The sequence below is a fragment of the Tinamus guttatus genome, unplaced genomic scaffold, assembly GCF_059628265.1.
Source record: "Tinamus guttatus ecotype Peru unplaced genomic scaffold, ASM5962826v1 Tinamus_guttatus_pri_ptg000043l, whole genome shotgun sequence".
Classification (NCBI taxonomy): domain Eukaryota; kingdom Metazoa; phylum Chordata; class Aves; order Tinamiformes; family Tinamidae; genus Tinamus; species Tinamus guttatus.
The window spans coordinates 538,520-551,529 of record NW_028288577.1 but is presented as its reverse complement, the minus strand read 5'-3'; the positions used below and the strand labels follow the sequence as shown (position 1 = coordinate 551,529).

The 13,010-nt window shown below is 44.1% G+C and overlaps 2 protein-coding genes across 6 annotated transcripts in view; both read right to left on the bottom strand.

Annotated features, from left to right (window-relative positions):
- The window catches only part of SYNRG (synergin gamma), a 32,225-nt gene extending 31,896 nt beyond the window's left edge, over positions 1 to 329 (bottom strand). For all 5 annotated transcript variants that reach the window (XM_088535986.1, XM_088535996.1, XM_010221096.2 and 2 more), the window contains exon 1: positions 291 to 329. In XM_088535986.1, the coding sequence (XP_088392112.1) occupies positions 291 to 327 (37 nt within the window). In that variant the 5' untranslated portion in view covers positions 328 to 329. The remainder of the gene's footprint in view (positions 1 to 290) is intronic.
- A 5,913-nt stretch (positions 330 to 6,242) lies between these two features.
- DDX52 (DExD-box helicase 52) lies at positions 6,243 to 12,607 on the bottom strand. Its single transcript, XM_088536101.1, has 15 exons — positions 12,488 to 12,607; positions 12,242 to 12,407; positions 11,911 to 12,041; positions 11,559 to 11,744; positions 11,141 to 11,284; positions 10,905 to 11,016; positions 10,337 to 10,409; positions 10,009 to 10,212; positions 9,608 to 9,698; positions 8,993 to 9,115; positions 8,615 to 8,765; positions 8,160 to 8,235; positions 7,526 to 7,597; positions 6,874 to 6,966; positions 6,243 to 6,569 (listed from the first exon to the last, which is right to left on the bottom strand). The coding sequence occupies exons 1-15, from the start codon at positions 12,572 to 12,574 to the stop codon at positions 6,482 to 6,484; spliced, it is 1,797 nt and encodes a 598-aa protein (XP_088392227.1). The 5' UTR covers positions 12,575 to 12,607; the 3' UTR covers positions 6,243 to 6,481.
- Between the last annotated feature and the right edge of the window lie 403 nt (positions 12,608 to 13,010).

Genomic DNA, 13,010 nt, shown 5'->3' with positions numbered 1-13,010 from the left:
AGGTTAAATACCACGTTCAAAATGATACAGAAATCTTAAAGGCAAATTTGAGTTCCAAACAGAGTTCTAGCTCCTAGATCTTTAATCTAGCATCCTGGTAATAGTGCTTCTTCAACATGATATAGACATTTTTACAAATAATGTTGCAAGACTCAGCTTACTGATGCTGAATCGAAGCGGAAAAACAGCTGAGGAGGTCACTTAACAGTCACATTTCTGAGCATCAGCACAGGACAGAAATAACTTTAATGTATCTAAACAAAGGCTCACAATCTGAAATTCATACATACCTTGAGGAGGGCCTAAACCGCCTGCTACAGGAAACATGAAGCTGGGGATAGAAAAAAAAGGTACATAAGAGTCTGTCATTTGAATGCAACTTCTCTACAGAAACGAATGAAAAAGCTACCTTGACTTGCATGCCAGCATCACCACCAACCTGTCCCACCTTGTGCTCAGCACATTCATCTGCTGCTGCAGGTTTCACAGAGCAGAACATCCCTACGTTATGGGAAAAGCCATCTCTCCCAGGGATCCTCAGCACGGATGCTCCAAAGGAGAGCTGCACTGGCACTACTGTCACAAGCAGCAAAATGAAGAAGTCTCTCATCTGCTCTAATACTACTAAAACGGTTTCGACTCCTCTACCTCACCCACCTAAGGGTTTTCAGCACCTTTATAAACGTGGGCTAGGCCTCCAAGAGCTGCAGAATGAATAAGCACCTGCTGGAGCAATCTGATTCAGCAGGATCCGTAACTGCACCAGCAAACAGCTCTCAGCTGCTTGGTAACAGTTTTTCTGCGGACAAATAAACTATCCAACCAGCTATCAACGAGCATCACAAAGTGATGTCTTTTATATTTTGTCAATTACATCTAATTACATGAAAAAAGCAGAAAGTGGAAAAAAATCATGCAAGTATCAAAGGCTAAGCACACCTGGAGGAAGAACTGTTAAAAATTTAACTGAAACTCTAATGGCAACTACCAGCCCTCACTTTGAAATGAAAGCATTGCTGTGCTGCCAAGCAGGAAAAAAGACCTCGTTTCGAAGACTCATTTGCAAGCAACACTTAAAAACATACGTCAGCAGCAATTTACCAGATGAGAACTTCATTCACTGACTCAGCCAACTATTACATCAAAATACTATGCAAAGAAACATATTTATAGATACTCAATATTCCTCAGCGCAAGGGTGGGTGTAAAAGAAGCCGTCAAAATGGCAAAGGAGAAAATGCTACCAAAACTGACCGCAGGCAGTTCCTAAAACCTTCAGTAAAACCAGAAAGACATCTCCATCTATAAATATGAAAGAGTGGTGCAATAAATGTCCCAAGATGGAACAAGGAATTCAGCTTGCGAATAAATACATAATTTAATTGTTACTACCTCCAATACAGACAGCAGGTTACATGGTCACCACAACAACCTACATTATTCTTCTTTTCATCCCTTCAACGTGGAATCTTTTTAATAGCTTCTGCCCTGGATAACCACCAGGAAACACCCCCATTTCTCCCTCCATATCTCACACACACTGCTGTGACCCAGCATCTCGTTCTTACCATTCTTTATCACCACAATTTTTAGTTTCTGTATTTGAAATGCTACCCAACCTCAGAACACGTGCTGGGACTCTCCAGATGGGATTCGGTTCAAACAGTCTGAACTGTGACCAAAACACGTTCAACTGATGGGGGTTCAATTTGGCCATTTCAACCTACTTATTAGCATCCAAGCATCAGTATCACGAAGACAAACAACTGGCTTTAAAGATCCTAGACAGGGCCATGCTCCCCCACCTTGGTCAGTAAGGTCCAAGGGCTGGAGTCCAGCCACTTGACTGGATGCTGCCCGCATAGGATTTCACCTATGGAAACTGTCCTGGCACCCACCAGCAAAGAGTGCCACTGCCACCAGGGTAACGCAGCCTCTTAACGGGTGTAATTTCAGATGCAGAGAGGTTTTGACATAAGTCAGACCTACAAGCACAACAATTTTAGGCATCAAAAAACCCACACCATTACTTGTTTCTTCAAAACATTAACAGTTAAATTTTAAAAGCTCACAGATATCTCAAGGTATTCTCAGTTTCGTGTTTTCCCTTCTCCATGGGGAATCCGGTCACAGAAACAAGAATCCTTCCAAGTCAGCAAACGTCATGTCACCTAAACAAGCACTGCAAGGTACCACTGCTTGTTGCAAGCAAATAAAGGCCAGCCTATTAAATATTTATCCCTTTCTACAGAAGTCCTGATTTATTTATAAGTCTCTGATGAAAGAAAGAAAAAAGAAAAGCAACAAGAGAAAGCTGCAGCTAATTAGAGGAGTCTGAAAGAAGAGCTCGTTAAACAAAGGCAGCCAAGGAAGCTGCTCTGCCACAGCACCCTGCACACACAGCTGGGATCCACCAGACCTCGCGCCAACACGCAGCGACGCGTTTGCCCACGTTGGCTGCAAACACTCACCCAAAACCCCCACGCGCTGCTTTACTCAAACGACACGCGTTATTTCTGGACGCTTTTCATCCACACATCACGTTCAAGCAGCTGATTCTCATCACGGAAAAAGAAAGTTGTCACAGCAAGTTCTTAGGCAAAACTGAAGCAGCACGGAAAGTTACAGAACTTGAATTACTATATAGATATCGATAGGATCAATAACTGAAGCAACTCTCATTTAAAGGACAATTTTTAATTCCAGGAGTCTCAAAGTAATACTAACAAGACAATTACGGAATAAACGGACACCTTAAAAAGGGATGAAACAGTTTCTTTTCTGCATTCATATTTCACTGCAAAAGTGACAAGCTAGGTATACCATTTTCCCATCAACAACTGCATTTTTCAGTCTCCTAATTCCCAGTGAAAACAATTTTATCAATACAACAGAGACTAAACCACAGATTTTTTCAATGGCAAATTGCTACCCAGAAACCCACAATAATGAAAGTGAAACAAAGCAAAAGAACACAGAGAAAGTTTTTCCTCTCCTACCAATCTTCAAACTAGAAAAAATAAAATAAAATAAAATAAAATGGAACAAGGATTTAAAAAGCCTCTTGTTTTTCAAAATCTAGAGTTTTCTGAGTGCCTTTGTGACTCCTTCCAAGCCCACTGCCAGCTAAAGCAGAGAGCGCAGCTCTGCAGAAGGAGGGACGGTTCGTCCAGCCCCTCGCTAGGATTTTCCCACATCGGTCAATGCGGGCCCCGCGTCCCAGCCGAGGCCGGAGCGGAGCCGACGCCAACACAGACAAAACCGCTCGGTTTGGGGCTCCGAGAAGACACAGGGAATTTAAATCCCCTTTGTCAAGGAGCAGCTCACCTAACTGTGTCCCTCTGCAGAAGCAAGGCAATAAATAAATCACACGTAAGACTCCAGGTTAAATATATATGTATATATATATATATATCATATACATATGTGTATATACACACAAACACATATATATATGCACACATATATACATGCACTACTAGATCTTCCGTTTCAAAGGCAGCAGCACACAAAGCCTTTTCTCCTTTCAGAACCACGGGGACTGGGGAACATGCCTCGTTTCCCAACGTTTAGTCTCCCTTTGAGCCCAAATTTCTGAGGGGTGGCTGTGGAGCTGGGTCACAACCGGGAAACACCCCCTAAGCCTCCCAAAACGGGGGGAATGAAGAGGGAAGGCACAACGGGAGCAAACCGCACCAAAACCGCGTAGCCCCAACGGCCCTGAGGCGGCCGCCGCTCCCCCCACCGCTGGGGGAGAGAGGCCGGGGCCGCCATTTCCCCCATCCCGCCCTCGGGGGCCCACGCGTGTCCCTTCCCCACCCCGGCCGCCCCACATCCCGCCGCGGCCTCCCCGGCCCGGCCCGGCCCGGCCGTCAGCACCGACCTGGCGGCCCCGGCGCCGCCCGCCGCGCCGCCGCCAGCGCCGCCCGCCGCCCCGGCGGCGCCCCCCGCGCCGGGCCCCGGCCGCAGCGCCATCTTCCCGCTCGGGCCGCCCCGGCAGCCGCTGTCAGCGGAGGCGCCGCCGCTTCCGGGGCCGGGCCCGCCCGCGGACCGCCCTGCGCCCGCCCGGCGCTGAGGGGAGCGCGCGGGGCTGTGCTGGCTGCAGCGACACCACCGCACATATATCGATTATATATATATATATATATGGTATATATACACACACAGACACACATGTGGGTATGTCTGCCCTCCCGGCCCTGCCCGAGGAGCGCGGGTCCGGCAGTACCTCAGGGACACACAACACGGGCCAGGATGGGGCCCACCAGAACCCACACAGGACAGACACGGAGTTTCTCCATGCTGGGACAAAAGAAAAACAACAGCAAGGGCCTGATAGAAATGCCCCGCTTTCACAAATGTGCTGATTCCTTCTTCTTTCACAAATGTGCCGATTCCCGTCTTCTTTGCAAGGGTGATCTCAAAATTGAGGTTGGGTTGACCTAGTTGTGTTTAGGCACTAAACCGCCTGTGCTAATATTTATTAATTAAAACATCATTTTAAATAACACCTTGGTTGATTATGTGATCCAATAAGGGGGTTTCGCTGCTTGCGGCAGCACGGCCTGCGACACTCCAGCCCCACGGGGAGCAGAGGGGGAACCGCTGCTGCCCACGGCAGCGCTGGGGCTGCGGGGAACAGCGGGAAGATCATCCCGCTCCCTCTCCTGCCATCTGCGCTGCTGGCACCGGAGCAGCCGCGCCAGCAGCTACTCGTGCAGGGAGGAAGGGGGAAAGGAAGGCGCTAATGCTGTTCTGTGAAAAATAATAATGGTGATGATGAAAACGCCACCCTTCTCAATACTGTAATTAGGCAGGGGCACTCTAAGTCCCAGGCTTGGCAATGAAATCTAGGTGCAGCTGTGCCCTCTTCTACTGCCACTGCAATAGCCCCTGCAAGGGCAGCACTCGTTCTGCCTCATTTGGGCACACAGAGGCTTGTAACAGCTGGCCCTGTTCAGGTCATTTGAAGTATTACCTCAGTGTTATTACGTTATAACTGTCAGCCCAAACCCTCAGAAGTATTGCAGAATAAATGCACTTCTGGTGATTAGGTGCACTGTGATTTACTGGTTAATCATGCAGTGGCACAGAAGCAGCTCATATCTCTTAATAAGATCAGCCAGAGCTTGCTGAAATGTATTAGAAAAACACAGAAGGAATGGAGATCATCTGTGCCCTGAGGCAGGTGCAAAGGTGCAAGATGCAGTATGACCATTTTTCCATTACTTTACACGGAAGTAAATTCTGAGATATCACTGCTTACACTAAGCAGTAACCTATGAAAAAGTTTTCAAAAACACATTAAAATCTGACTCAACCTTAGGAAAAGCCTAAGCTTTAAGCTGTCTCCTTTTTTAACTGAATTCTTCCAAAAGAGAATTATGGTAACTTCTTTCTGCAGAATTAAGAACACAGCATGCTATGCAAGATTAAGATGCTGATGATCAAAAGCTGTTTTCTCTCCCGCTACCACTACTGGAATAAGCATATAAATTTTACCTATTAACAGTTATTAAATATATCCCATCATGTAAGCAAAAGTAACAGCACTGAATGGTAAATGATTTCTACAGATCTAGGATCCATTTCCAAAATGGGTTAAACATGACAAAGCCTTGAAGGCAAAGCTCTGTGTGTGTACTTTGCAAGAAACCTGTCCTGGAACAGGAACTTATTATTGTTGGGTAGGAGAAGCCAGTCCTGCATTACTGGAATTCTGATATGACAACAGTGGACTAAGAACACATAGAAGAGGAGATGGAAAAATGTACGGAGTCTGGCCCTTCTGCAGAACAGGCTAAGGAATAACAGCTGCAGACTCAATCTGTCAAGGCTCTATAAGCAGACATAAATCTATTAGAATTTCTTATGACATTATTTATTTTGTGTTGATACCTAAATATGAAATAACATAAAATTATTGTGCTTTACAGTCATAAGATTAGACTTATTTCAAACTGCTGCTGTTCAAGCAAAAGCAAAAAAAGGAGGAGGAGCAAGTCTGCTTCACTCAGAGGATGCAAAAGTTTGGTTTGGTTTTGTTTTCACATGTCCAAGGAAGTCTTCAACAGCTGTATTTACCAAGCCCAATTAAGCTTCACGCATCCTCTGCCACTGTATTTTATGACAAATCCAACAAAAGGATTATGGATGATCTCAAGATAGAGTAGACAGTCATTTCCAAGATGTAGTACAAAACCACATGACAGTAATAGAAACAAACACTATTTTTAAAATAGTTTGGAAGTTTAAGATATTTACTGCAAGAACACAGTCTTCACCTTCTATAAGAAGCATTCAGGAATCTTCTACATAGAGACTTTCCTGCATGTAAACATCCATCCTCACCCAGAAGGAATAAGAAACATTGGCCATGAACAACAATATTCTCTCTTCTCCTTAGCAGTCATGTTTGATCTTCTGTTCTTTCAGTACAAATACGGGTGTCAGCCCAACTCCTGGAGTAGTTTGTCATCATTCAGCTTTCTGAAACAGTCTGTAATTTACTCTTACTTTTAACTTCTTTAACTTTCTTTTTTTCCTTTATGTTTTCTTTTGCAGTTTTCCTAAAAGAAACACATTAGAGCCTAAGAAAGCTGAATATTATGCATCAAAAAGGTTACGTGCACATGAGTTACCCAGACAGCCATTTTACATCACATTTGTGCTGCTAAACATAAATCTGTTGGTAGCAACAGTGTGAAGATGAGGTAGTGGGTTTTATTTGCTTTGTCCTCGCCATCATTACCAGCACTGTTACTTGGTGGTCTGTCCAAGTAGTAGTTACTACTAGCAGGAGAGCTGGTCAAGCTTGCTGGGCCTCTCAGATACAGGGGACCTCTTATCTCCTCTTGGGACAAAACTACTTACTTTTTTCTTTTGGCCTTTTTTAAGAAGCACTGAGGGGTTGTACAAATGGCTTCTCTTGTCAGCGGTTTCTTAACAAATTTCTTCTTTTGCTTGCTGAAAAACAACATTTAATAAAGAAGGATCAAACAGATGTAAAGGGCAAAAATTAACATCCAATGTAAACAACAGATACAGATCTGAATATATTTTCGGTAAGTCACTAACATCTACTAAAGCTTTTTGATATCGTTTATTCCAAATTCAGTTCAGCCACACAGGGTATTAAAAAAAAACCTTAGGTTTAAAAAGATACACACAAGTTTCTATTTTTAGACACCACTTTATGTCCTACATGAAAAGGTGTGCACAGAAGCACTAATTAAAAACACACATAGACAGGTATATATTTATCTATTCAGATCACTCCCACATCCATTTGTTCAAGCTAAATCGAAAGAGTAAAGGGCTTGCTTTCTCCTGGGATCAAACTTTTCTGTGATTGAGAGATTTTGTTTCCATCCAAGTAAAAAAAACACCACTATCACACTCTTAAGATTTCTTCTGCACATAAACTGAAACTATACTGCAAACTAGTAGATTTAAATATTCAGCATCATTCAGACAGGCTTTTAAAATGGAAAATGAACAGGCAAACTATCCAACAGAAACATACCTTTGCAGTTTGGGAAAGTGTTTTATGTAATCTGGCACAGGACAGCCAGCTCGCTGAATAACACTGGCTATGCTGGAAAGGAGAACAGAGAAAAGATCAATTCGGGCAGTACGTGATTGAACAGAAAGATAAGCAACTCCCAGGAAAACAATGATTCCTAATAATTGGCTCTTTTGTTTTTTTAAGCAAGAAGTAACACAAAAAACAAGTCAAGCAAGTTCAAAATGAACTGAAAAAAAAGCTAAAAGGCATAATTGAACCTAATAGCTCCATTTGAATAGCTTAAGTTGAAATTCTAGATGACTACAGACTTTAAGCAAGTAAATAAAAAGCCAAACAGGAAAGTATTATCAAATCTTTTCAAAAATAAGTAAATTAAAGACCTGAATTAGAACTGTTATTTTTTATGTTACCAAAAACTTCCAAGAAAAAAACAAAACAAAACAACCACCACACACACCCAACCACAGCACGAAGTAGTCATACTTCCTATGGGGCAATGACTTAGGACACCCAAAACAAGAAAAAAGCCAAAGCAAGACTTTTGGAATTGCCCCTTAACTGGGTGCAAGTCAGAGTCAACAGAACATTACACAAAACAAAGTATTTTGGCTACATCATGCTTCCAGTTTACCTTCGTAATAAAGGTTTATCATCTTCCGTAAAGAAAGTGACTGCTTTTCCTCTATGCCCTGCTCTTCCAGTTCGACCTGTCAAATGCAATTTTTAGAAACAATAAGGATTTTACTTTAAGTACCTTTATTTTTTCTTTTTCCCAGCTGCAGTCTCACGATGTGCTTACACCAAGGGTACTACCAAGCAGCTGACCATTGGAAATTATTCCTGCTGCCTGAAAATACAAGTATGCCACAAGGGTCTAAAGACTTAAGGTTCATAAAAGCTTGACAAAAAAACTCGTCCATTTTACTGGAAGGTGAGCCCAGACATAAGCTAGCTTAGGTGGTGTAGAAGTTAGTGCTGTAGCAACAGTCTTTATTTCAGCATCTGCTTATGCAGAAGAAAGTTACATCAGAGACCAAGAAATTGAGAAAAAAAAAAAAAAGACCTGCTCTGAGAACACTCACTCACCTATCCTGTGGATGTATTCCACCGCACTCGTCGGCAAGTCATAATTTATGACCATATTGACTCCTTTGAAGTCAATTCCTCGAGCTAGTAAAGCTGTGCAGATGAGCACCCAGATCTTCCCAGCTCTGAAACTGTGTACTACATTATCTCTCTAAGAAAAGAGAAGGGGGGTAGTTGAGAACAGTCTAAGTAGCAACTTGAAAACAGAGATCAATCGTGTACCAAAAATTGTCATGTTAACTAATAAATCTACATCTCAACCTCAAAACCAAACTCTACAGCAATTTAGATGCTTGTAAATATTATCCGAAATCACATTAGAATTCTCTTGTTTTAACATTTCTAAAGTATTTCTGGAAAAGAAATGAATCCTCCTACCTGTTGTTGAGTTTTATCTGCATGGATGACATCGACATTGATGCCTTCATAAATAAGTTCATGGAAAAGCTCTTTAGCCCTCTCAATGGACTGAACAAAAACAAGGACTGGAGGAGCAAAACCCTGCAAAAGAATAAGTTGGTCTGAGGTTTAATTCCTCTTCCTACTTTTCCTGATTGCAGATACTGTGCTACTATGGACTTAACCAGCTTCAGTATTTTACATTTCAAAGAGCAAATTTTTGACCAACTTGGAATTGGAGCTAGGCAAGTTCAACTCCATCGCTTTTGATAGAGGTTTTTGACTTAAGCACCAGGTTGCTTTTTATTTCTCAGAAACTGAGATTTTTTTTTTAATAATTATGAAAAACCCACTCATATTACACCAAGCAAAATTAAATAGACAATACGAAGTGGACCAAAGACCCAAATATGTAACAAGAATGGGGAAATCCTCTCAGTTTTAACTGGGAGTACTTATGCCTCCTCTTTAAACAGATTTGCACAATAGTTTAAAAATACACCCAAGTCTATGACTTAGGAAATGATGTATCTCTGTCAGAGTACATGGCTTATTTAGGAAGCAAGCAGAATGTGCTAAATCATTTCAAAATACCTTTTTAACAAGCTCTCTCATTGCTGTTAGTTTTCCTGTCTCAGATCCGACGAACAAAAGCTCCTGTTCTACTGTCTCTGCTGCAGAGTTTCTGAAACCAGAAATTCAAGAGAAACACACCTGTTAATATTTTGTATGTATAAGATACTAACTGGTGAAAGAGAAACACTGCAAGACAGATTATTTCACCAGTACATGCTGCTAAGGCTAATGTTGTATTCTCTTGCCTGTTGCTTTCATCAAATAAACATTTTCCCCCCAATATAAGAAAGTTCTCAAGATACTTCCTTGAGTACCAAGATTAGTAACACAGATACACAACTGAGTGGAATGGTGATGCAAAGAAAGTAAATCATCTGCTCAGGAACGGAAAAATCACGTGAGTGCAACTGCACACATACCTTGCTCCAATGGACACCAAAACAACACTGTCAAGGCTGAGTTTACACCACTCCTCCACATCATGTGCAAAGGTTGCACTGAACAAGGCTCTTCTCACCACGTGGGATGTGCACGCCAGGAATATGGAGGCCAGCTGGTCTCGGAATCCTGTTTTCCCATCTTCAAACAGTTTGTCTGACTCATCAACCACCAGCCACTCGACACTAGGAACAGAGAGGTTTCCTTTTCAACCAGTTATTTGTGGGGAGGACAGGTTACACACGCAGTCGGTTCTCACTAACAAGCATGAGAAGTAGCAAAGCCAGATTGCCTAAAGGCTCTCAGTACCTGGACAAGTCTATTCCTGGAGGATCTTGCTTCAGCAGGTAGATGAGTCTGTTTGGAGTAGTAACCAACACATCTGCAGGAAAAAGGAAAAAAAAGGGTGAAACATTAAAAACAGAACAAAATAAATTTAAAGTCTAAAAATAAAAGAGTTCCAGTCCAATATCTCAGGACAAGGCACTTCATTGTTGCCATCTATTTGGTGTAAGAATAATTAAGCAAAAGATGTAAGAGGCCTTGGATTTGTCTAGAACTAGAAGATTTCCAAATAAATTGTTCTTAAAATCCATCAAAAGTGGTTTGGATATAAAAACCTATCCCCCTCCATTCTCTTGTGCCCCGTCTTCTGTGATATTCACCTTTTTAAAGCATATTATTTGAAAAGATCCACTAGCAATGAGTTCACTTCCCATTCCTTCCATGCAAGCTACTTCATCTAGCCTCGAGTAATGCAACTCGTTACTCGACTGGTATTAAATGACCTCTTAAAAGCCACATATGCCATAAGAGTTAGAGATTCTTCTGTCATTTGAGTACTTTCCTGTACAGCTTAACTAGTTAAAACAATTACCAAATTTCTTAGATGATTTGGGCCCAAACTTCTTGGCTGCTTCTGCTGCTTTGTGGATCATATGTATTCTGAAGCCAGTTCCCTCAGCCAATTTTACCAGTTCTCGATGTGTCTTAAAAAATAAAAAATAAAGCAAACAAACAATCAAAAACCTGCTAATTTTATTTTTATGAATCAGATGTAGAACTCTGTTGTACTGTACACAAATATGCCAACAACCCCTTCCCCACACAGACCTGGCTGGCAAGTTCTCGAGTAGGGGATATGATGAGAGCTCTGAAGCCTTTGTTCTGAGGCTGTTTCAGGTGTGTTAAGAGAGGAATACAAAATGCCAGTGTTTTTCCAGAGCCAGTGGGGGCTGACGCAAGAAGTTCACGGCCCTGTGAAAAAAAAAAAAAATAGAAGTGTGTTATATCTTACTAGATGGAAAAAAAAAAAAAAGCAAGAATGTTCATGTCAATATTAGTGTCATAAACTAAGCAAATAGAAGCCACTATTTAAAGTACAAATCAAGAATCTTGTAAAATCCAAATTTTGAACTCCGATGGATTGATACATATTTAAAGTTGTATAAACCACTGCTGTGACCCTAAAAAGAGACCTCAATCCAAGCACTGCCTTCAGAATGATAAAACACAATAGCAGAGAGCTTACGTGGAGCATAACGGGGATGGCCTGCATCTGGATTGGTGTTGGGACCTGGAAGCCAGCCGCCTGAATATTCTCCATGATTTTAGGGTGGACTTTGTACTCCCTTTGAAGCTGCTCAAACGTGGCAATTGGGTCAGGAAGGTCTGTCCCTTGAACATTAATCTTATGCTGATTCCTGAAGCGGTTTATCTAAAAAGCAAGACACAAACTCTTTATTTCTTTGACAGCATAAAACTAAGCAAATGGATTCAGCTTCTGATTATTTTTTTACCATCCTCAGCCCTCCCTCCTCCTGTGAGGAAATACCCCAGAAATCACATAACCTGCTGCTCCCTTAATGTGCTGCAAACCCCACCTTTTCCTTCCTCAAGCGCTCGAGCCTTTCTGCCGTAGGTTTTTTCACGCTTGCATCTTCAATTGTTGCTTCCAGGGAGGACATCCACCTTATTCCATTACTTTCTGACAACTCTGGCACGGACATGGCCCCTGGAAGTTCCAGAAAGTTTCCCATTAGTAAAATCGAGCAAAAAAAAAAAAAAAAAAGTAAAATAAAATTAAATAAAATAAAGAAAAGCAACATGGAACCCCAAGCCCTCCCCTGTGGGATGAGGCCCTGCTGCAGATTTTTGGAGTAAATGCGCACGAGCCCGAGGCCTCCCCGGGTCCGCGCCGCCCGCCGCAGGTACCTGCCGTTTTCCTCCTCTTCCTCTGGCGGCCGCTCCCGGCTGCCGCTCCCCGCTTCGTGCCGGGCCCCGCGGCGGCCTCGCGCGGCGGCTCCGCGCGCGGGACTCCCTCCTTGGGCCCGAAGAAGTCGAGGCTCCCCGGGCCGCCATCGCCGCTGCCCTTCCCGACCTAGGGGCGAGGGGGGAGAGGGTGAGCCGCGGCCGCCCGCCCCGCCGCCGCCCCGGGCCCCGGCCGTTCTCCCCGCGCACCCCGAAGCGCCGCGCGTCGTCCCCGAAGCGCCGCACGTCGAAGCGGGCGCCCGCGCCCAGGCGCCAGAACAGCTCGCGCGCCTCCATAGCGCCGCCGCCCCGCCGGAAGTCGGGAGCACTTCCGGGCGCCGCCGCCGCCGGCCCCGCCCCGCGGCCCCGGCGCGCGCTGCCATGGTAACGCCGCCCCAGCGCGGCCGGGTCGCCGTGGCAACCGCGCGGCGGCGCAAAACGGGGCGAAAAGCGGCGGGTTTGGGTGCGCCCGCGCGGCCGGCGGGTGCATTGGGCCCGTGGCGTCCCGCCTCTTTGAGGAACTTGTTCAGTAAAAGCAGGAGGGTCGGGAGCAGCTGGGTGGGCACCCGGCACTTGTGCGAGCTGCAGGGTCAGCAGTGGGTCCCTGGGGCCTGCATCCTCTGACAACACAAACCAGTGCTTTATTAGCGTGTTTCCATTTTGTTTTCCAACTATAACCCCTTCAGCAGCAGCTCAGGGATTCCCTTTGGGCACGGCAACAAGTGGCGCTCTC